This window comes from Arachis hypogaea, chromosome 14, assembly GCF_003086295.3.
Source record: "Arachis hypogaea cultivar Tifrunner chromosome 14, arahy.Tifrunner.gnm2.J5K5, whole genome shotgun sequence".
NCBI classification, from domain to species: domain Eukaryota; kingdom Viridiplantae; phylum Streptophyta; class Magnoliopsida; order Fabales; family Fabaceae; genus Arachis; species Arachis hypogaea.
In genome coordinates, this window is record NC_092049.1 from 4,284,422 (window position 1) to 4,305,814 (window position 21,393).

The window sequence follows — 21,393 nt, forward strand, 5'->3', positions numbered from 1 at the left end:
GCCAAAATTTAAATTTTCTCTTCTACATTAATCGAACAGTCCGATTAATAAGCTTAATTTTTTTTATAAAAAAATCGAATGATCCGAATTTTTTATCTCTTGTTTTAAAAAAAAAAAACTGTCCTATATCCATATCTAGTACCTACATTCTCTACAACAACGCATAACACACACATACTTCTCATATAAAAAAAATGAGCCATGTCGCTATAGTTATTTAGAAGCTTAACTAATACATTTTCTAGCTTCAAAAACTTATAAATTCATTATAAAGAAATTCCAAAACCTTATTTATTTTATTAGTCTAATAGTAAGTCATGAGGAGATTTATTATTACGAAATATAGAATGTAAATTCTATTTAAACAAAATTTATATTAAGTAACTAAATTGTTTAAATAAATATTAAAAATTTAAACCAACCAAATATAACTTAAATGACATAATATCTCTATCTTTATTTAAAAATTTTGGATTCGAATCTCACTTTTAACTTAAAAAAAGTTAAAAATTTAAATATGATATGTATATACAACAAATCTTTAGATGCCAATGTCACTTTCTGTTTTAGTTTTTGGTGAATATATGTGTATTAGTTACAGGTTGAATTACTTTTATGACCCTTCATCAGCATAGTGGAACAGTAATTATTGGTTCATTAGTTTATGTGTTTTTATAATCGTGATCTACATGATAATGGCGATTGATTTGTGGAATTTAATATTGTTAACAGGTTAGAGATAAAGATGAAGGTTGGGTTTGTGTGGTTAGTACTTAATTAGTATGTTTAATTATATCTGATGAATGATGATTATCTGTTCAAACTGAAACAATATAATAAAGCAAGTGGGTCCAGATTGGATCTCTTGGCTGGTTTCAATTTTCTTTTGTTTCCTGAGTTGGCTGATCAGACTTTTTTTTTATAAAAATAATATATAAATCAGGGAAAAGTATATGGAACCAACTAATAATCAGCCAAGAATAGAACAACATAATTAATTATAATTAGTTTTATTAATTTATAATTTAATTTATTTGTTAAATTATTGTTGACCACGTTCAAAACATGAGAGAAGATACGATAGTGTTAGAAGAGAATCACGGAACAGATGCTTTGATCATTCATTAGTTGGTTCCATATAATTAATTATGTTTTATTAATGCGTAACACATAAAACATAGAAATCATATCTAAAACCATCCAATTTACAAGAAAAAGAAACATCTGTGTATCTATCAGTAGCAACATCCGGTTAAAGTCACCAATGTCTCTGGTTTACCAGTTGGCTGATTCTTGGCTTATATAGAGTTGTTCCCTAGCATTGTTGATAAATCAGTCCTGTTAAATAATTAACGAGATCTAACTAATAATAATAAGTCAATAAATATTTTTAAATTATATTTTATATTAATTAATTATTATTAAATAATAATTATTTAAATTTTATTTTAAAAAATTATAAAATTAATGATTATTAATTATAATTATTTAAAATTAATTAATTAAAAATTATTTACTTATAATTTTTTATATAAATATATTTAATATAGATGAATATAATAATATAATAGATACATATCTACTCTTCCAGGTATGGTCAACATTAATATATAGTGATGATGACAGACAAAATTGTACACTAATGCAACCAAGAAATGCAGAGGGTGCAGATCTTCAATATTCTGCACCATATAACTCGTGCAAAGACTGAAAAATGAAATTCAACCTTTCCTAACATTAATAAAAAAAAATCAATTAAGGAAGAAATAAATATTTGTTTACATACACACACCTTAGTTTTAGTCAGCAAAAAGGCCTTGTTCACATTTTTGTTTTCTTCTCTTTTTAGCAGAGTTGAATTATAAATATATAAATATATTTATGTATATTATATTGATGAGAATTAGCTAGGTGTTGAAATATAAAGGAATGCTTAACATCAATATATATATTTACGTTCCTCAAATCTATGAACATCTAAATGAGATGTATGGATGGATTTCTTGGAATTTTTAATATATACTCTGAATCCAAAGTCCGAACATTCGGATGAGTCAATGGCGGTCTTAACATGCATGCAGCACGTGATTTTCACGTTGCTTTAAAATGAATCTGAATAAGTGTAGGAAAAAAAAACATTACCACGTAATATTTGAAAATGTAATACTTTATTAGAAGTGTTAAAAATAATAAAATATGTATTTTTTTATTAGTTTTAATTTTTTTTAAAATTTATAAAATAATATTAAAATATTTATGATATAAAATGTGATAATCTATCTATTCTTATCTATAGATTTTAGGTTCAAATCTCATTCTTAATTAAAAAAAAATACTAAAATTTAATCTTTTAAAGGACGGATTTGATAATTTATTAAATTCGAATCGATGCCAAGTTGACTAAAATCGTGTTATAGTTGATCTTCTCTGATTGCTATATATTTTTGTTAAACCGTATCAAATTGAATTGGTTAAGTGAATTAAACTACCTGTGCCTTCCTTTATCGAGAATATGTATCTTGAGTAGCAGAAATTTTCTTCCATTTATTTTTAATTATGATACATAAACCAAAACTTTGCTTAAAAAAAAAAACATATAAATAGCACTTAAACCAGGAAAAATGGATAATCTTCAATGAAAAAAAAAATACTTGAGAGAATAAAGTATAATCTTTTACTTTTAATTTTTTAAGTAGGATCAAAATTAAATAAAAAAAATAATAAAAAATTAGATTAAACACTGGACAGTATTCAATTTTTTTTTTAGTGGAAAGGATCCACTCCCGTTAAACCAGCTCGTCTGGCACTGAATGCTGATGATAATAAGAGCGTTTGAATTAGTTAGTGGGAGTGGTTGGTGCAAAAATTGACGGTCTCCTTTTGTTTAGACAGCAATTTGTTTGGTTGAAATAGAAAAGCGAGGGAAGAGGGCTTTGTACATGCATAGCAAACTTTAGTAGGTGATGCAGTCGAATATGCAACCACTAGCTGGTTGAATAAAATATATGGAAGGGTAGTTTTGTCATTTGATGGAAAAATGAGGTGTGGTGGTGTATTAGATGCCTTTTGTGTTGTGGTGTGTGAAGAAGAAGAATTAAACTTTTACGAGACCCCACGAGTGGCCTTGTTTTCCCTTTTTTTACTTACTGCCCTTCCTCCTTAGTCCAAAGGTTGAAGATGGGTTGAGGGTGATGAATACGAAGATAGAATAATCAGAGAAGAGAAAAAAACAAAAGAGAGAGAGAGAAGAGAGAGAGAGGGGTAAATGAAATGGAAGTATCAGATTTGCAAAACAAGAAGAAGAAGCAGCAGAGCGGCAACAACAACAATAACAGCAGCCTTGTGGTCCCCTTTGATGGCGCCACCACCGCCACCGGAAGGCCCTTCATCATGGGGGGGTCCATCTCTTCTTCATCTTCGTCGTCTTCTTCTTCCTCCAATTCAACTTCTTCTTCCACCACCATCGACGCCAACCTGGCCATCGCCACCAGATCTGACGACAACCAGCTCCAGACTGCACCCAAGAGGTCCACCAAGGACAGGCATACGAAGGTCGACGGTCGAGGCCGCAGAATCCGAATGCCCGCCACATGCGCCGCTAGGGTTTTCCAGTTGACCAGAGAATTGGGACACAAGTCAGACGGAGAGACCATCGAGTGGCTTCTCCAGCAGGCTGAGCCTGCTATCATCGCCGCCACCGGCACCGGCACCATCCCCGCTAATTTCTCCACCCTCAACGTCTCTCTAAGAAGCAGCGGCTCCACGCTCTCCGCTCCGCCGTCCAAGTCCGCACCTCACACTTTCCACGCTGCAGCGTTGGCACTCGCTCACCACCATCCTTCTTACGAGGAAGCGTTTCACCCGCACACGGCGTTGCTAGGGTTTCACCCTCACCACGCGCAGCACCAGCACCTTATGACTGCTGACCAAATCGCAGAAGCGCTTCCCGGCGGCGCCGCCGACTCCAGCGAGAACTATATGAGGAAACGCTTCAGAGAAGACCTGTTCAAAGATGAGAGCAATCATCAGTCGGAGTCGCAGAACAATGAAAGTGGTGGTACAGGTGCAGTTGCTGCCGATGGTTCTTCGCCAAAGCCGTTCAAAACCAACCTACAAATGCAGCTGCAACAACAGCAACCTCAACCAGAAGGAGGAGGAGCGGGTGGTGGTGGTGGTTCTTCTGGACATGGACTTCTTCGCCAATCCAATTTGGTACCTGCCACTGCCATGTGGGCGGTAGCGCCGGCACCCGCCACCGCCGGTGCACCAGGCAGCACAATCTGGATGCTTCCAGTGACTGCTGGAGGTGCAGGTGGTGTAGCCACCGGTGCTGCAGCCTCGGAGGCGCAGATGTGGCCGTTTGCTCATCAGGGAGGTAGTGGCGGTGGCGGTGGCGGTGGTAACAACACGTTGCAAGGTCCACTACACTTGATGCCGAGGTTCAACCTTTCCCCCAGTGGCGGCGTTGAATTCCAGCAAGAGGGACGCGGTGGTCTTCAGTTGGGTTCGATGGTAATGCCGGCGGCGCAGCAACAGCAGCAGCCGCCGTCTCAGCATCTTGGATTGACGATGTCAGAATCCAACTTGGGAATGCTGGCTGCTTTGAATGCTTACACAAGAGCTGGTTTGAACATGAACATGAATATGAACATCAATTCTTCTTCTTCTCATCATCATCATCATCATCATCATCAGCCTCCTCCTCCTCCTCCTCAGGCTGCAGACAGCGGGGAAGATGGTCCTAACAGCTCCCAATGACTCCCCGGTCACTCTTAGTAATTACTAATCTCTGCATAAATTCATTCCCATCAATTTCATTGCAATACACAGTTTTATACTTATTATGCCTTTATAATTTTTTGTAGATTCTCAAAACTCATGATCCATGATGATGAGTTCTTTGAAAATTCTGCTGCTACTGCCTCCTCAGATGATACTGTGAACTTTTTAGTTAATTCTTCTCTTTATGTTGATTTGATTTCATACTACTTTCCTATTGCCATTTACACTTTGATTTTGGTCCAAAGGGACGAGTGTTTATGTATAGGAGGAACAAATTTCTCTTTGCTATTGCCTTGTATTTATTTTCACTTATGTATGAAAAATAGGATTAATTAAAACTCAAAAAAAGTATTTAAATGGAAAATTTTCAATAGCTAATACTCTATCTTCAGTTATTTTATTTCTTTCATCTTTTAATTTATCTCTATTTATTTCTCTACAATTATTTTAGTATAAGAGTGGATGATTGATTATAATATCCAACTAGCTAGCCAAATTATTGGGATCATTGCCAGGTAAGGAGTGAGAGAGAGACCAAAATTATTTATAATTTTATATACAATATGAATTTCATCCAAGAAGGCATTCATTTCCACCATTCTAGTTCTCTCTATATTATACTCTATTCTTTCTTTTTTCTTCTTAATAAAATTAAACATTGTTTCACAGCTAACGATTTAAGATGAGACATGATTTATCAGAAAGAAAGTATATATGTATGTACGCGATCCCAATAATTTTTTAAAATGAAACATTATTGAGCAACGATAGTCAATTATTACTTTATAATACCTATCATATTCATTGATTATGTGTATATTTAGCATGATAGCCTTCTTTGACATTGACAACACTATAGTGTATATAAATGGATTATTCTTGTGAGTTGAAATATCTCATGTGTTTGATGTTATATTGGCCATATATATTTTACACTTTTCTCCATACGTATATAATTAACAAAATAATAATAATGTTAATCGGAAGATAAGTCAAAAGGAATTTGAAAATAGGTAGGGAAGTATTGAATTGTGATGGGCAATAAAAGACAAAAAGAAAAGGAAGAAAATCAAAATGAGGTAGGGTTCATAACTAAAGGACGGTAACGTTGTGTATAAGCCAAGGCGGCAAGGATAATGACTTTGGTGTTTGACTTGAACAGTCAATTTCATATCACTCTCCCTTTTCATTGCCCAATCATTCTTGTTATTTTTTTTTAACCATTTAACCTTATTTGCTATATTTATATATATAGGGAACATTATTGATGCTTTGGATTCCCAATTGTTTTATACTGCCAAAGCAGTTTCCACTAGCTGGATTTGAATTTCAAGTGTAATGATATGTACATTTAAAAGTGCACGCCGCTGGTATAACAATTCTATATAAGGTTTATCTTTTTCGCAATTTTCTCCTAAGAGTTGGAAACAAGTTCATTTGAGCTAAACAAGTAGTGAACAGGGATATTTATTTTGTTGCTTGTAAAAATCTATACTATAAACGGATTCTGTACAAATTAAATTGGATCTTCAATTTGAGGTATAGTCATCTCACAATTGGAGCTATATACCTGCATTTGTTTTATTTGTTTTAGCTTAGTAACATTTTAGCAGAGGTATGAAGAGTCATGGACCACAACTATAATTGGAACTTGGAAGCCAGTTCATGTCCACAGTAAAATATTTATTTCTAACACCAATCAAACAAGATATTTTGGTCATATACTAATAATATGTGGATATCATATAATTAATCCACCATAGGATACCCTATAGTTTCTGGTTTATTATTAGCTGACAAAACTAAACTTTCACCCACTTTACAAGAAAAATTACATCTTAATTAAAATAATGGGAAGAAGAAAAGCATATTCACACACTGGGTTCCCCTTTTATCCCTTGCCATTGTTTGGATCGGAGATTAATTAGCTTTCGTCGCACCAAATAAACCGCAAATCCCGCGATGAAAAGCTAAGCTAAAAAATTTTGATATAGAAGCAAAATTAGTGATATATTTTAACATGATAATTTTTGGTGTTTAAAAAGTTGAAAAAAATTTAGATCCCTCCGATTTGTGTTAAAAATTAAAAAAACTCAGAGTACACAAATCAGACCATGCGAGTTGTTTGATTTTAAAATTTTGTTTAAGAAATCGCATGATCCGACTTGTGGTTGAGCAAATATAAATTTTGGAAATTAGAAAACGGACCTCCGAATTGTTTGTTGTTGTCAATTTTTTTATGAAAAACGCAATTCGAACTGTCTGTTTACTGATGGAGAACTCGCATGGTCGGAATTCTATTCCACTAATACCACATGACTGTGAAGCACCAGTATTCCCCATATTCGAGTCTAACACCACTTTTGCTTCCTTATTCAAATTAAAAAGTGGAAAAGCTAATTACCTTAAATTTAATTTGTATAGTTTAGAAGAGAGCGTGATGATCAGGGTTGTTGATCTGGTAAATAAAACGGACGGTGAGGATGAGTGGTGAACAGTGATGCATGATGTAGATGAACTACAAGTAGCAATAACCGCAAGCTTGGGACCACTTCACTTTCACTGAATGAGTGAGTGAATAAAGCACCACGCGCTTCACGTGCTCCAATCACAAGGCTGCCAGGTGAGAGTGTGAGTTCACGAGGGTGCCGCGCGTGGGCATAGAACTTTAGGGGACAATGATTCTCTTCTTCCCGCTTCAGATCTCTGTCTCTCTTTAACTGTTTGCCTCCTTTTCTCACAATTAGGATAAACTCTCTCAACTAGCTTCAATTCTTTTGCCAACACGTATTGCAAAGCAAAACAATTTAAACACCAACTTTAACTTCAGTTAACTTTATTTTACTATTTAATTATAGAGTTTAATTTCGTTTAGTATTGTTTAAATCCTCAAACAATGGTATTTAGTATCTTTTTTAAGAAAATGGATCTTCTCTATTTTTTTTTATTGGAGAGAATAAAGTGTAATTTCTCACATTTAATTTTATAAGTGGGACTAGAAATTAATAAAAGAGAACAATGAATGGTGAGATCAAACACTGGATACTATCCAGTTTTTTTTCTACTGGAGAGGATCCACTCCCCTTTTTTAATGCCAAAATATGTATGACGTAGTCTTAATAAGTAAAACAAGACCAGATTTGAGCCACATCATTAACAGCATCGAACTTCGATAATAAAAAATATACTAGAGACTATATTAGTATATTTTTTTGAATTTGGAGACCAAATTATTGAAACTCACCAATTTTAAAGACTAAAGTAAAATTAACTTGCACGTAATCGTATATTCGTTTTTTTATATGACCATTCACGTAGAGTATAAAAAATAATTACGTAGATACACGTGTAAAATTAATTTCTACTACAAATGCATCAAATTAAAATTCTTAATTATAATAAATTTTTTTATTGTTAACATTCCTATAATGTTATTAAACATAACAAAAATAAGAGAATTTAATTTGTAGAAACATGGATACCTAATTATCAATAGTGAAGTGGGTGCTCTCCGCCGTGGCCGGTGGTAATAGTGACTGCAGAAGCTACCATCCAAGGCCAAACAAAGCCGGTGTGAGCACTGGGCAACACAAGAACCTTGCCAGACACACACAACAGAAAGTTACATATAAATGCGAGAAAATATTGGTTGAGTTAGTAAAAGGTTCAATGGGCATGAAGGTACCTCCTGATTTCTCTGAATTAGTTAAGACGGAATCAACCTAAAACTTTTTCAAAGAAAAAAAACATAATAAAAGAGAGTAAAAAAAAAAAGATAAAGTTACGTACAAAATAATTACCATTCCATTCAATAAGTTCGTTTTCATCATGATGTCTTGTCGTTTTATTAAACTATTCCTTTTATCATTGTATTCAAACACATAGCATGAACAAATTCTGATTAGTACAGGAAACAGATTTAGACTTTGGAGAGAATAGTAAGAAATTTCCTATACTTTATCAAAGCACGAAGGAATCTCTTAATTCTAGGCTATATTTTAAGGCAAAAAGGTAAACTTACGTGCTTATTTTACGTGTAGTTACTGCATAGACTGTAGGCTTTAGAAGTAAAATAATGAGCCTATCTATAATTCGATGGTTAATAATTTAAAGTGAGTAGTCATAATCTTTGGGTATATTTTATTACTAGAGTTTTTGTTCGATATAATATTTCGAGAATGTAATTTTTAGGAATATAAATTTTTTAAAAATATGTCGATTTTGTTCTAACATTATAAATTATAATACAAAAAATTTATAGAATTAAATTATTTTTATAAAAAGGTCGTAAGAGACAAAAGTCTGATCCTCATCGACCGAGAAGATCAGGATTTTTGTAGATAAAAAAAATTAAATAATAAATTTTTTTAGTTATTATTTTTATGTAAAAGAGTTTAATTTTTTAATTAATAATTAATTTTAATATTTATTATTTAAACTTAAAAGAATTTAATGTGTATATTTTTATATTTGATTAGGTGTTAAGTCTATTGTACAAATAAAAATAATTAATTTTTATGCTTGTGATTTAAAAATAATATTTTTTCTCTATATATAAAAATATAATTAGATATTAGTATAAAAAGTTATATTAATAGTTATAAAGGGTAAAGTACTAAATTGGTCCCCTAGGTTTGGGCGTAATTCTGTTTTGGTCCTTAAGGTTTAAAGTGTTCTATTTGAATCCAAAAAAGTTTCATTTAGCATCAATTTAGTCCCACAATGAGGTCAAAATTAAATAATTAACAAAATGTTCTACATAACAACAGTTCAAGAATAAAATCGATAATTTGAAGAACAAGTACAAGCTCCAGAGGCACAAAATCAAACATTGATGCATCAATACATTTATTTATCATTTTCTTTAGTTTTATAGAAAATATTTTATTTATATTATAAAAGAATAATAAATAAATGTATTGATGTATCAATGATTGATTTTATGCCTCTGGAGCTTGTACTTGTTCTCCAGATTATCGATTTTGTTCTTGTACTGTTGTTATGTACGACATTTTGTTAATTATTTAATTTTGACCTCACTGTGGGACTAAATTGATGCTAAATGAAACTTTTTTGGATTCAAATAGAACACTTTAAACCTTAAGAATCAAAACAGAATTACGCCCAAACCTAGGGGACCAATTTAGTACTTTACCCTAGTTATAAAATTAACTCAATTTTTTTTGAAACAATTGAATCTTTGATTCTAATTATTAATCACAACATTAGTATTCTCTTAAAATTATATGTAATAAATATTTGAAGGAAGAGCGAGATAGATAATGGGAGAGAAAAGAGAGAGAAAGATAAAGAAGAAGGAAAAAAAGTGTTTGTTAAGAGTGGAGAAAATTATTTTATATTAATTGTAATGAAAAAATATCTCATGACATATTTTAATTTGTCAAATTAGTAATATAAAATATAAATTATAAGTTATATATAAAGTGGAAAGAATAGAAAGAAATAGAGAAAGAAATAGAAGTAGATAAGAGGATGGAAAAAAAAGAATTTATTAATTTTGAAAAGAAATATTTAATTTTAATTTTAATAAGAAAATGTCATGTGATACATTTAGTTGTTAAATTAATAATATAATATGCTTATATTCGAATTTTAATATTTTAATTTAAACTTTAATTTAATTTTAATTATAATTAAAAATATTATGTTATATATTTTAATTGTCAAATTTATAATTAGTTATTAATAATAATATATAAGAGAAATAGAATAAATTAAAAAATAAGAGACAGAGAGAGAAGAAAATAACCTTTTAATTTTGAAATTAATGATTTAATTTTAATTATAATAAAAAATAACATGTATATTTTAATTATAAAATTAATAATATATAATAGATAAATATAATAGAATAATAGATGTAATAATCTCGAATACTCCGCCGTCAACCTTATTTGTTTCACAGTGAGGATCACATGCTGCAATCCCATTTTTCTCCTAGTGCGGTAAGGCTTTTTCAGAACAGCAAGATAAGATCTCAGCCTTATTAGTTAAAATTTAGTCTTTGTTTTATTTCTATTTTCTGGCTCCAAAATTTTCTAAGAAATTCATCTGTACATTATTCGGATGAGAAACAGAACGAGTTTCAAAGAATTGTATTCCATCGCAGTATCAAGACTTTCAATGCAATCAAGGGAGGTAATATGAATACGTTAGAACAATGCAACTGTACATATGATAATCAAGGTTGTTCTTATGCACAAAGATTTACGAAGCATGTACACTAAATTCATCATATAATCTCATCTCTACAATGTTTTGGGTAGAGGGACTCCCACCAAAATGCAAACCTGTGATCCGTCTCCAATGTGGTTCACTTTGGTGATTTTGTTTGGCTCTGGTTCAATGTTGTTAGTAGCTTTAACTTCAAGTATGTAGTCCACTGCATCATTTACCACGGATGCGCGCGCACGCACATATCAAACAAAACCAATTAAGCAACCTTTTAGAACAGACAAGTGGTGGGAACAAGGAAGTTTATATGAAACATTAAATGCTGGACAAAATCAGGAGTTTGTATCATTACCAGCAATAAGTTATGACAACGGAACAATGTTATTGTGCTTTTCTATCTTGCATCTGGTCCCGTTTCTCCAGGGGTAAAAGAGACAACATCCACATTCTGCACAAAAGCCAATCAAAGTACATGGGCAAAAATCATAATAACCAAAGTCTACCAGTAATGAAGAGCTTGCAAGCCCATTATTGGTCAGGTTTACACATTTTAGTGATCTAATCATGGATACTAAGCAGGGGGAAGGAAGTATTTCATGACAAGGATCTAGCTGCAGTTTGTAGCAGTGCTGTATCAACGTGGAGCTCGGAACCTTATCTCTAAGGCCATTATTTTACCACACGAGTGCTCTTTAATTTCGGGTCATTTGCCTAATAGGTATGCTCAGTAATGCTATGTCTCTAGAGCAAAAAGATTAGCGATGGGGAGCTTACGACACATTGTCAGCAATATAAAATATTGGAAGCTTTTCCACTCCTGCAGGTCTCCATTTGTGCTTTTCAAATGAGATTGCTTGCTCAGCTCTTGACGCAGTTGCAGTTAACACAAACTGAAATATAAATCTGTTACTATCATATTCATTCACAATAACATAACATGTTATTTTGGTTTGAACCAAAAAAAAAATGAAAAAAGGAAAGGATTCTAAAAGTCAAATTCAATATAGGAGTAATAAAGAAGAAATAGAAGCAGAACATCTGAGATAGTTTGCACATACCAGTGGGTAAAGAATAGCCATAATCCCGTAACTCACGAGAGGTGAGAAAAAGAATATCGCCAAAACACAAGGACTTCCTGTGAGGATATAAACAAAACTCTTAATCTATAATATGGAGTGAATCAGAGGATAAATAATCGAACATGATATATTAATTTTTATCAATAGTTCAATGTTCTTCCATAGGAAAATATTAATGGACTGAATTCTAACAAAGGCGACACCATATGGAAATACAGGTACAGCATATCCTTCAAAATCTCCACACTTGACAAAGTTGAAAATCCCCAATCCTCATGCCACAGTTATATATGAGACTAATTAATGTTATATTCCTTATTAGCAACAGACAGAAAAGTTGACCTGTTCTTCCTAAGTTCAGTATAGTAGGTTGTTCATATAAATAATGAAACAGTCAAAGAATAGCCACATGATCCAAGCATAAGAATATTCTCTAGGCTAACAAGTACATATGATTAATAAAGAAAACGTAAATGAGTTCTTAAATAAAACCTTACCGAAACCAGCAAAAAATGGCCAGTAAGATTGAAAATAGTCCAGCCTTTTATCAAGAGGCACTTCATTGAAATTCCATTTATACCTAACCAAAGTTAAAATTTCAAAGAAAGAAATACAGAAGTTAAACAATACCCAATTGTTAAGAACACTAAGGCTTTTACCCTAATAATGAAAGGAGAACACTAGATACATACTCGAAGCAGTAATATGCATACATCCAGGCGAGGAGCAAGAAATTGAGTACCTTCCCTATGTATGGTATAAATCCGGTTGCATAGACCTGCATATAAAATCAGAACTTGCTTGTAAGTTGAGTAGTAACGGTAAAATGAAGCAGAACTGAGTTTATTACATATCAAGGTAGATCTCTATATAGTATTTGACCAACAATGAATAAAGAAATTACAATGAATTTATTACCTCAAGAAAGAAAACACTCAGAAGGAGTATTGAGTACACCTGCTCTCCTATTCCAATCATGACCCTGAGTGAAGTAAACAACGTAGCTGAATCTTTTTACCATGGATTAATCCAGTAATAATTAACACCAACTAGAAAAGGACAAAGAAACTAAGAATTTGAACCTTACCCTCCCAAGCCAGCTGGTTTTTTTACATGACTAGCATTTTGTGAAGTTGGAGAATTGCTTTGGCTCGAGTCTTTCTCTCCTGGGAACTTGGATCGTCCCATTGCAGCATACCCAAACTTGGCAATGTCATTATACCTGACAACATTATTTGAAAGTCTAATTTTTAAGACAAACTCAAACATGACTTGAAGCACCTTCCTATGGAACCAAGCAAAGACTAGGGCATTATCAATGTACTTAATTTACAGCAGTGTGAATGCTCATCAACAATGAAGATTCTAACATCAGAAGATGATTAGAAAGAGAATGTTACCAGATTGTGCTTAGAACTATGCTAAAGACATATAGCGGGTAAAACCAAAGCAGCTGCAGGGAAGAATCAGAAAATATGAGATACGGAGCAAGCATATAACAGTGGAAGGAAGAGTAATTGAATTGATACTCACGTAAAAGCACTGAACGAGAAGAACACGCAAGATTGAATAGAATATGAGAGTGCCACGTAAGGGACAGAGTTGATGAGAAAGAAGGAGCGAGCATTGATCAGGGAGAATCCACCACAAGGCAGGGATGACAACAGAGTTCAGAACGAATATACTGCACAAATTGAAAGGAAGTCAGACAAGGGAGGAATTGAAATGAAAGGGGAGAGGGCGGAACCAACCTTCCTAAGAAGATGAAGCCGTTGAAGAGGAAGCACTGGCCGGTACGGCGGAGGAGGGGGCGGGAGCGGAGACAGAGGAGGAGGACGCGGTGGAGGCAGCAGGCCTCTCCGAAACCCTGAAGCCAGAGAGAAAGAACAGCTGCAGCCTTGGCTTTCGCCGCTCCGTCGCCGTCCATTGCGAACAACACGACACAGCGTTTTAGTTTGACTTCATCGCTCAACGCTCACGATTCTCTTTCACTCTCTTATGCCTAATCCCCCTACGCTTTTCTACAAGGTTACGCTATCTATGCATCTTTACTCTTCATTTTTATTTTTAATTTAATTTTACAGGGGTATAAAATTACTTAATGTCTAGACATTAGACAACAAAAAGAACTTCTCTTTTTCATGTGATATAGGATTTGTTTAGGTGAGTTTTTTTTAAAAAAAAATATTTTTTAATTATTTTTTATAAAAAATTTTATAAAAAAGTAAAAATAATTTTATATTTAAATATTTTATATAAAAAGATCGTTTTATTTATTAATTATATTTGGGTATAACGATATAAAAATATTTATTTATTTATTTATTACATAAAAAATATCTTTTTTTTAAGAAAAAAATCTTTTAAAAAAAGATGTAAATTACAGTTTCTCAAAAAAAATGTTTTTTTTTTATTTTTCTAATATTTTTATTTTTACTATTAGAAATTTGCCAAACACGCTAAAAAATTAAAAAAAATTCATTAAAAAAATATCTTTTTTTTTATCAAAATAATAGCGCCCAAACAAGCACATAGTCTTCTCGTGCTCATTTAAAGATCGCGAATTCGAATCTCACTCCTAACTTTGTAAAAAAACTGCTCTTTTGCTATGACGAGGTAAATAATTATTTAAAATATTTTATATTATCAGTTCGTTAAAACTAAATTCTTAATCTTTACTAAATTACAACCATTTCATGTTATGGTAATGCTAAAGAAATGACAACTCAAAGTTATTTTATTTAATTATTTTATGATATTTAAAAAATACAAAATAAAAACACTTGACACAATAAAATGACTTTGAATTATGTTGGACTGATTTTTTTTATTTTAAAATATTTTTGTTCATTTTAAATTTATAACAACTAACAAATTAAATATCTCTAGCTACGATTTTAAACTTTACTGCACTTTAGATACAGGCTTCACTAATTTTCACTTGTTTATGTTACTACACAATTTTTTATGTTGCTACACAATTTTTTAAGTTGCTTTCTGACCAAACATATTTATTAATAGTAAATTAGTGATTGTGGAGTTCTAACAGAGGTTAGTACAGACTCGACCCTTGAAAATTATATTACTAATATATATGCAGGCGACGGTCATGAAAGACCTTAAAAATTGCAAATAAATCCTTGTAAATCTTGCGTAATATAGTCCCCTGATAAAAGCAGCTTCCATTAAATTACAGCGTTAGTCGAACCAACTCCAGAAAAGATTACAAGTTATGAAGTTCCCTCGTCACCGAGGCATGTATACACAAACCATTTGTCCTGTTATGTGATTGGCTGATTGCCACATTTTGCACTGACAAGTGGAGAGACCGATTTTGTTCAGCTCAGTTCAAACAGCAGATAGTGATAATAACATTGCTAGGCTATCCAGTTCAAAATTTGATGGAGAATACTCTGATTTAACTGAGAGATACACTATATATAATCAGTGTGCAGAAAATTACATTGGCCGTTTGTCTTCCGTGTGTAGAGGGAAGAGGTAGGGAGGGAAGAGTATACAATGCAAGTGCAAGATCCGATACCATAATCACCAGGACCCCGAAAACAATGACATGAAAAACTTATCCTTCCACTCCAACTGTATCACAAAAAAATAATACGATGGGGAAGGAAATAATCAGTAAAATACACAATGACCTTGGCAAAGTCCCTCCCCCAGCGACTCAAGCTTGTCAGATGTGCAAGATGCGACGCTACACAAAGAATGTATCACGGTGATCTCATGGATTCTTGCCGTCTCAGAGGGATGCCCTCGCCCCCATCCTCTTCTGAGTGCTTAGGAAGTCTAATAGATAAAGATGATTGTAAACCTGCAGACCATGATACTAATCACATTAATAAATCATGTTTGAACACTTTCAAGACCTTACACCAGAGAGTTCTTGTGAGCACCAGAAAGCATACCATCAGACAAATCCTTAGTTTTGTGAAGGAGAAAAGTTCCTGAAAGTATTGTCACAAACCCACATATTTCCGTGACAACTTGTGTTGGACTTTGCCCATCCCAGTCCTGATATCAAATTCAGTTCTCAATCATCAATCGATGGACAGACACTTAATGTGAAACAATAAAATTAATGGCTCTCGCACAGTAATCTTCTCTCTCACACACGATACGCAAGCAGTTCATTAAGATGGTCTATGTAGGGACCCACTAAAATTGACATAGACACAGTTCAAGGAACAAAAACAACCAGCAAGTCCGTCAGGGTCACCCAAGAGAACTAGTAAGAGTATAATTAAAATTAGATTTCATCCATATTGCTCTTTCTTTTAAGGAATTCAGAAACAATTTTGTTCTTCCATTTAAAATCTTGAGAACTAGGGGGGAAAAGTTCTCCACTATTTTCATTTTTGTTTTCCCTAGATCTTTTAAAATGCAGTGAAAGAATGAGCATCCTTCTTGGGGAAAACAAGACAAACCTAGCACAGATCTACCAGAATGCATCCAATTTTCAAGGAGTAATTAATGAAGCAAATATGAAGCAGCAAGTAGAAAACAAAAACACAAACTTCTCTTCCTGAATGGCTAGTGCAGCTGTGCCGTTAAACTCAGTACTATATGGTTCATTAAGAAAATACTCAAGCCTAAATACAGTTGATGGAGGCGCTTTCGAAAAGACAAATGATAGAATATGCAGTCACTTCTGATTATTTCAAGTTAACCTACAGAACTGTAAAAGTATAGCAATGACGTCACATCAGTATTAGTTAGGCAAGAATAGTTACCTTAAACATGATGACGCTAGCCACAATGGTTAATGTTGTGAACATAACATAGTATATGGGAGATACCACTGCTGTATTAAATGTGTCCAGTGCCTGATTGCAGAAAAACAATTATTATAATGTCAATCATGAAGTAGAAAGCACTAGCAATCAAAGCACAAATGGATAAAAGGTGAAAAGAAGTAAGTTCCCCAAGTTAATAAATCAGTTCTTTATATTAATTGTTAAATCAGGGTGCAAAATTCTCGATCTATAACTTCGCTTAAAGAGCGAGAGATCACATGCAGCGTAATATCCTTGAAGGTTTTCCCAAAGGAAAAGATTTTGGTTCAAGAAAGATATCACATACATGCCACAGAAGATAAATAACACTTGTACAATTTTATATTCTTGTCAACACAAGCCTTTATGAATAACACTACATTAAACATGACACCTCGCAACAGGTTTTACAGAATCTTCTGATGGAAAATCCTATTAAACCAGTTTCAATTACATGATGCTTGTTAAGAAAAAGAAGTGTATCAGTGCTTGTTTGATATTGACATAAAGTAGATGATAGTACATCAAAATTCAAACAAATGTAACCTTTAAGGGAATAACAATAAAAATTACTATACCTTATTCAAATAATTCATTTGGGTAAGAACACAAACAGCTACAACTAGAGTGAATGCCCAAGTCTGAGGGTAAATTAGTTGATTCATCCCCGACAGAGTTAACTTTATAGCAATTCCAAGAGCCTTAACACTCATAACCTGTCAAAGGAAAACTTGCAACTAAAATACAGAAAAATATTATACAACAAAGAGAGCAAAGACAACTCATCAACAACGAAAAGATTGCATACCGATAAAGAGCCCACAAGGGAACAGACACCAATATAAACCATTATGTGTGTCTGGCCATATTGAGGAATGAAGTGGAAGATAAGAATAAAGGCAGCAGTTATGACCAACGCTGCATAGAAGAGAAATGCTGCAGAAGAAATGTTGTATCTTCCAGTTAGTAATCTTATAGTATAGTTTGAGTAAAGGAAATTACATTTCAGGCAGGGGAGCTTAACTACCTGGATCCATAGCAAGATTCCATACATCTCTTACTGACTCAATTTCCCGTTCTTGAGGAGCATGTAGAACAATGGTTGTAGACCCCACAACACACAATACGCAGCCAAGAATTCCAAATATATGCAGCCTCTCCCTTAAAATAATATGAGCAAGAGCAGCACTGCAAGACAGCAGCTCAACTCAGAATTTACCAACAGAAAGTTGAGGATCAATCTGAAGCAAAACCTTTATCATACCTTATAATAATGCTGAGAGCACCAAGTGGGGTGACCAATATAGCTGGGGCAAATGCATATGCTGCGAAATTGGCAATCTCACCAACCACCACTGTTCCAATAAGATGTGTTAGAAGAAAAAATTGATCAGCATATTAATATCATAACCACAAGGAACCCAGATCAATATGAAGTTAAGTATAGTATTAGGAAGGCTTTTGGTCTGTATAGAAATATTCCCCTGGACAATGTGATGACAAATTGGTCAAATCTAAGGATAGCTTATGTTGATGGGGAAATATTTCCTTGTATAACATGCAGAGAAAAATGATTGAATTTAGATGAAATGTACAAGCCTAAGCAATGTGCTTTTCAAAAAAGATAAAATGTCAGATAAATATACCAAAAAGTAGTAACTTTCTTCTTAAAGTTTGTAATTCATGCAGGAGAGGAGGAGTAAAAACTGGAAAGCATACTAGAAGAAACTACATCATAAATTGCCCACTTAAAGTCTTAAAAAAAGCTAGAAACTGGCCAAAGCAAATGCTGCAGCAGGTATCAACTCCCAGGAAAAGAATAATTCAATTGTACAAGTCAACAATGTCACTCAATCAATAATTATTTGCATCATAACTGTTGATGAGAAAAAGTCCAGCATTCAATTAAATAATCATTCAGGACAAAACAGATGATGTATAACTCACTTGTTATCATCCCCACCCACCAAAGTGGCTCGTACAAGTAAGAATAACCTCCATTTCCTGTCAAAGAGATTTATTAGGGAAGTCAGTTAGTATTGCCGATGATCCATTGTCCAAACTGATGAGTAGCAACAACATGAACGTATCTATATTTGAAACTAATGGCAGGATCAGGTCACATCAAACTCCATTTTCTGTTAAATACTCGAAACAATTGTAGATGTACTATTTTGAAATACGATTTACACCAAACAACACTAGCAATCATAGTACCTATTGAAATGAAATTGACTTATGTTAATGCACAATTCATTCGAAGTTAATTGGGTATATAAAATGTACGTTACTAGTCATGCTGAGAATATTGATCGCTCAATCACTCCATAGCAGGGAGCACAAAAAAGCACAATAAGTTCCGTGAACTTGATGAGAAGCCGATCTACCTATTCTACAAGTATCTGAGTTCCAAAATGCCATGTGAACAGAAAAGATACCCTAGCAATGGAAAAAAAAAATCCACACTAAACTTAAAATTTCACTCAGTTGAAACTGGCTTAACTTAAAATTACCCAGATCCTTAAGTAATACAACATCTAATTTTTTCACAGACACTAAACCAAACTTCTAAAACGAACTCTTGGCAAGTAATCAAAGTTAAGGAGCTAACTTCAGAGCTTCATATGAGGCATATCACTCTAGAATTCCCTTACCCAGCTCCCAGTTCAATGGGATCCGTGTAGACCCCTAAAACCAGAACAAATCTGGAACTGCAAGACACCATTAAACCCCCACATTCAGAACTTTGAGCAGCGAATTGCAGAGAATGAACAAGGCTCTTACGAAAAAAGAGGAATAATACCTGCCCTAATTCCACTAGCACCAGCTTTCTTCAAGCCCTTCTTTTTGACAATGAAGCTGGCGCCGATGAAGAAGCTGGAGGAGAGAGCGAGGCAGAGCCCCTTGACGTTATCGGCGGACATCCCCTCGCGCCAGCTGGAACCCGAAGAAGCCGCCATGGCTGAGGAGCGCAACGCGCAAAACCAGGAACCAAAAACCCAAACCCTACGATTGCAGAAACAGCGGTGGAAAACACCGGCTAGGGAAGTGGGATCTTGCGGCAGCAGCGAAATCTGAAAGGGATTTCGCGTTTGCTGGTGGATACAGCTGTCACTACTGTCTCTGGCACTGAGGTGATGTTCCTCGATCGCAAATTCAATTCCAATTGGGTTCCATATAGAGAGAGAAAAAGCGATACACAAAAATAAAAAAAAAAAAGGGGGAAAAAAACTTTAAAAAGTAAAGAAAAGAAAACCTAGATTTTTTTATTTTTAATTTTTTTTACAGTGTGGTGCCACCGCTACGAAGGTCGATGAGTTCTACACTCCATTCTTGTTTCTCTGCTAATCAGTCATAATAATTGTCATTATTATTACGCCAAATCTCAAAACCCTCTCTTCTTCTTCCTTCCTCATTTCCTTTTTAAAAAAAAAAAAAAAAAAAACTTGTGTGTATATTTATTTGTTTATTATTAATCTGTCATGTGATTCATGTCCATTATTTATTCATATTCTAACAAGTAACAATTATGTAACTATTATTGTGGTTGGTTGCCCAGTCATCCCTCACATAACCAATGTCATTAATTTGAGATAACACTCGATTCGGGTTCACGTTAGTTTCTAAACTGATTTTTGACAACGCGCTAATATAAATAATTAAATATTATGTTAGATTTTGTAAAATGATGTTATTTTTGTTTTGTTTAAAAAAGATCATAAATAATATTTATTAACATTTTTTTTTCTTAAAACAAATAATCCAACATCATTTTTGGATTATTTAAACACCAAAATTATAATGCTGTAGTTTTACAAATTTTAGCATGGTATTTAATTATGGTTTAATTATTTTGTTAGTCCTTATAGTTTTATGAAATTTTCAATTAGGTCTTTATACATTTTTTTTAAATTAGGTCTCTACACTAATTTTTTTTCAATTAAGTCCATCTTAATAGTAATTGACTTAATTTTATAGGGACCTAACTAAAAAAAAATTGGTATAAGAACTTAAATAAAAGAAAAAAAATATAGAGACCTAATTAAAAAAAATTGGTACAAAAACTCAATTAAAAAAAAATATAAAGACCTAATTAAAAATTTTACAAAATTATAAGAACTAACAAAATAATTAAACATTTAATTATCAATATTAGTATTTTATTAATATTTTTATACTGAAAATTATTTTATAGACTAATATAAATCACGTTTGTAGAATTTAAAAACTAAAAAAAAATAATTAAAATTTTATGGACTAAATTAAAATTTAAGTTAGTGACTCCATTAATTTTTGTTCACTAACTTACGTGGTCAAATTGTTCGGAATTTGAATCATATTATGAAAAATAAAATAATATGATAAATTATTTTTTAGTTTATCACACTAATGATCAATAAAAATTTGATTTTGTTTTTTTTATCGGTACACCGTCTTTTGTTTCGAATTTTTAATTAGCACGAGCAGATAAAGTTAACACTTAACAGATTCGGAGTTGATATTGATCACAAATTTTCTTCTTCTTTTTTTTTCCCCCAAATTATGTT

The 21,393-nt window shown here is 33.0% G+C and overlaps 3 protein-coding genes and 1 long non-coding RNA gene across 4 annotated transcripts; 1 reads left to right on the top strand and 3 right to left on the bottom strand.

Annotated features, from left to right (window-relative positions):
- Window positions 1-2,529: 2,529 nt before the first annotated feature.
- LOC112741045 (transcription factor TCP8) lies at window positions 2,530-5,160 on the top strand. Its single transcript, XM_025789861.3, has 2 exons — window positions 2,530-4,775; window positions 4,866-5,160. Exon 1 carries the CDS (start codon window positions 3,271-3,273, stop codon window positions 4,756-4,758), a length of 1,488 nt encoding a protein of 495 aa, XP_025645646.1. The 5' UTR covers window positions 2,530-3,270; the 3' UTR covers window positions 4,759-4,775; window positions 4,866-5,160.
- Window positions 5,161-6,444: 1,284 nt separating this feature from the next.
- On the bottom strand, window positions 6,445-8,391 carry LOC140178409 (uncharacterized). The gene is made up of 3 exons (XR_011871603.1): window positions 8,265-8,391; window positions 7,187-7,556; window positions 6,445-6,757 (listed from the first exon to the last, which is right to left on the bottom strand). It is a non-coding gene; the product is annotated as an uncharacterized lncRNA (long non-coding RNA).
- A 2,536-nt stretch (window positions 8,392-10,927) lies between these two features.
- On the bottom strand, window positions 10,928-14,174 carry LOC112741048 (protein EI24 homolog). Its single transcript, XM_025789863.3, has 11 exons — window positions 13,808-14,174; window positions 13,590-13,740; window positions 13,457-13,509; window positions 13,144-13,278; window positions 12,975-13,038; window positions 12,749-12,834; window positions 12,554-12,636; window positions 12,036-12,112; window positions 11,752-11,867; window positions 11,330-11,425; window positions 10,928-11,185 (listed from the first exon to the last, which is right to left on the bottom strand). Exons 1-10 carry the CDS (start codon window positions 13,981-13,983, stop codon window positions 11,359-11,361), a joined length of 1,008 nt encoding a protein of 335 aa, XP_025645648.1. The 5' UTR covers window positions 13,984-14,174; the 3' UTR covers window positions 10,928-11,185; window positions 11,330-11,358.
- Window positions 14,175-15,215: 1,041 nt separating this feature from the next.
- Window positions 15,216-20,403, bottom strand: LOC112741046 (probable magnesium transporter NIPA4). Its single transcript, XM_025789862.3, has 9 exons — window positions 19,650-20,403; window positions 18,794-18,850; window positions 18,111-18,201; window positions 17,874-18,034; window positions 17,655-17,782; window positions 17,425-17,562; window positions 16,805-16,897; window positions 15,980-16,085; window positions 15,216-15,885 (listed from the first exon to the last, which is right to left on the bottom strand). Exons 1-9 carry the CDS (start codon window positions 19,804-19,806, stop codon window positions 15,785-15,787), a joined length of 1,032 nt encoding a protein of 343 aa, XP_025645647.1. The 5' UTR covers window positions 19,807-20,403; the 3' UTR covers window positions 15,216-15,784.
- Window positions 20,404-21,393: the final 990 nt, after the last annotated feature.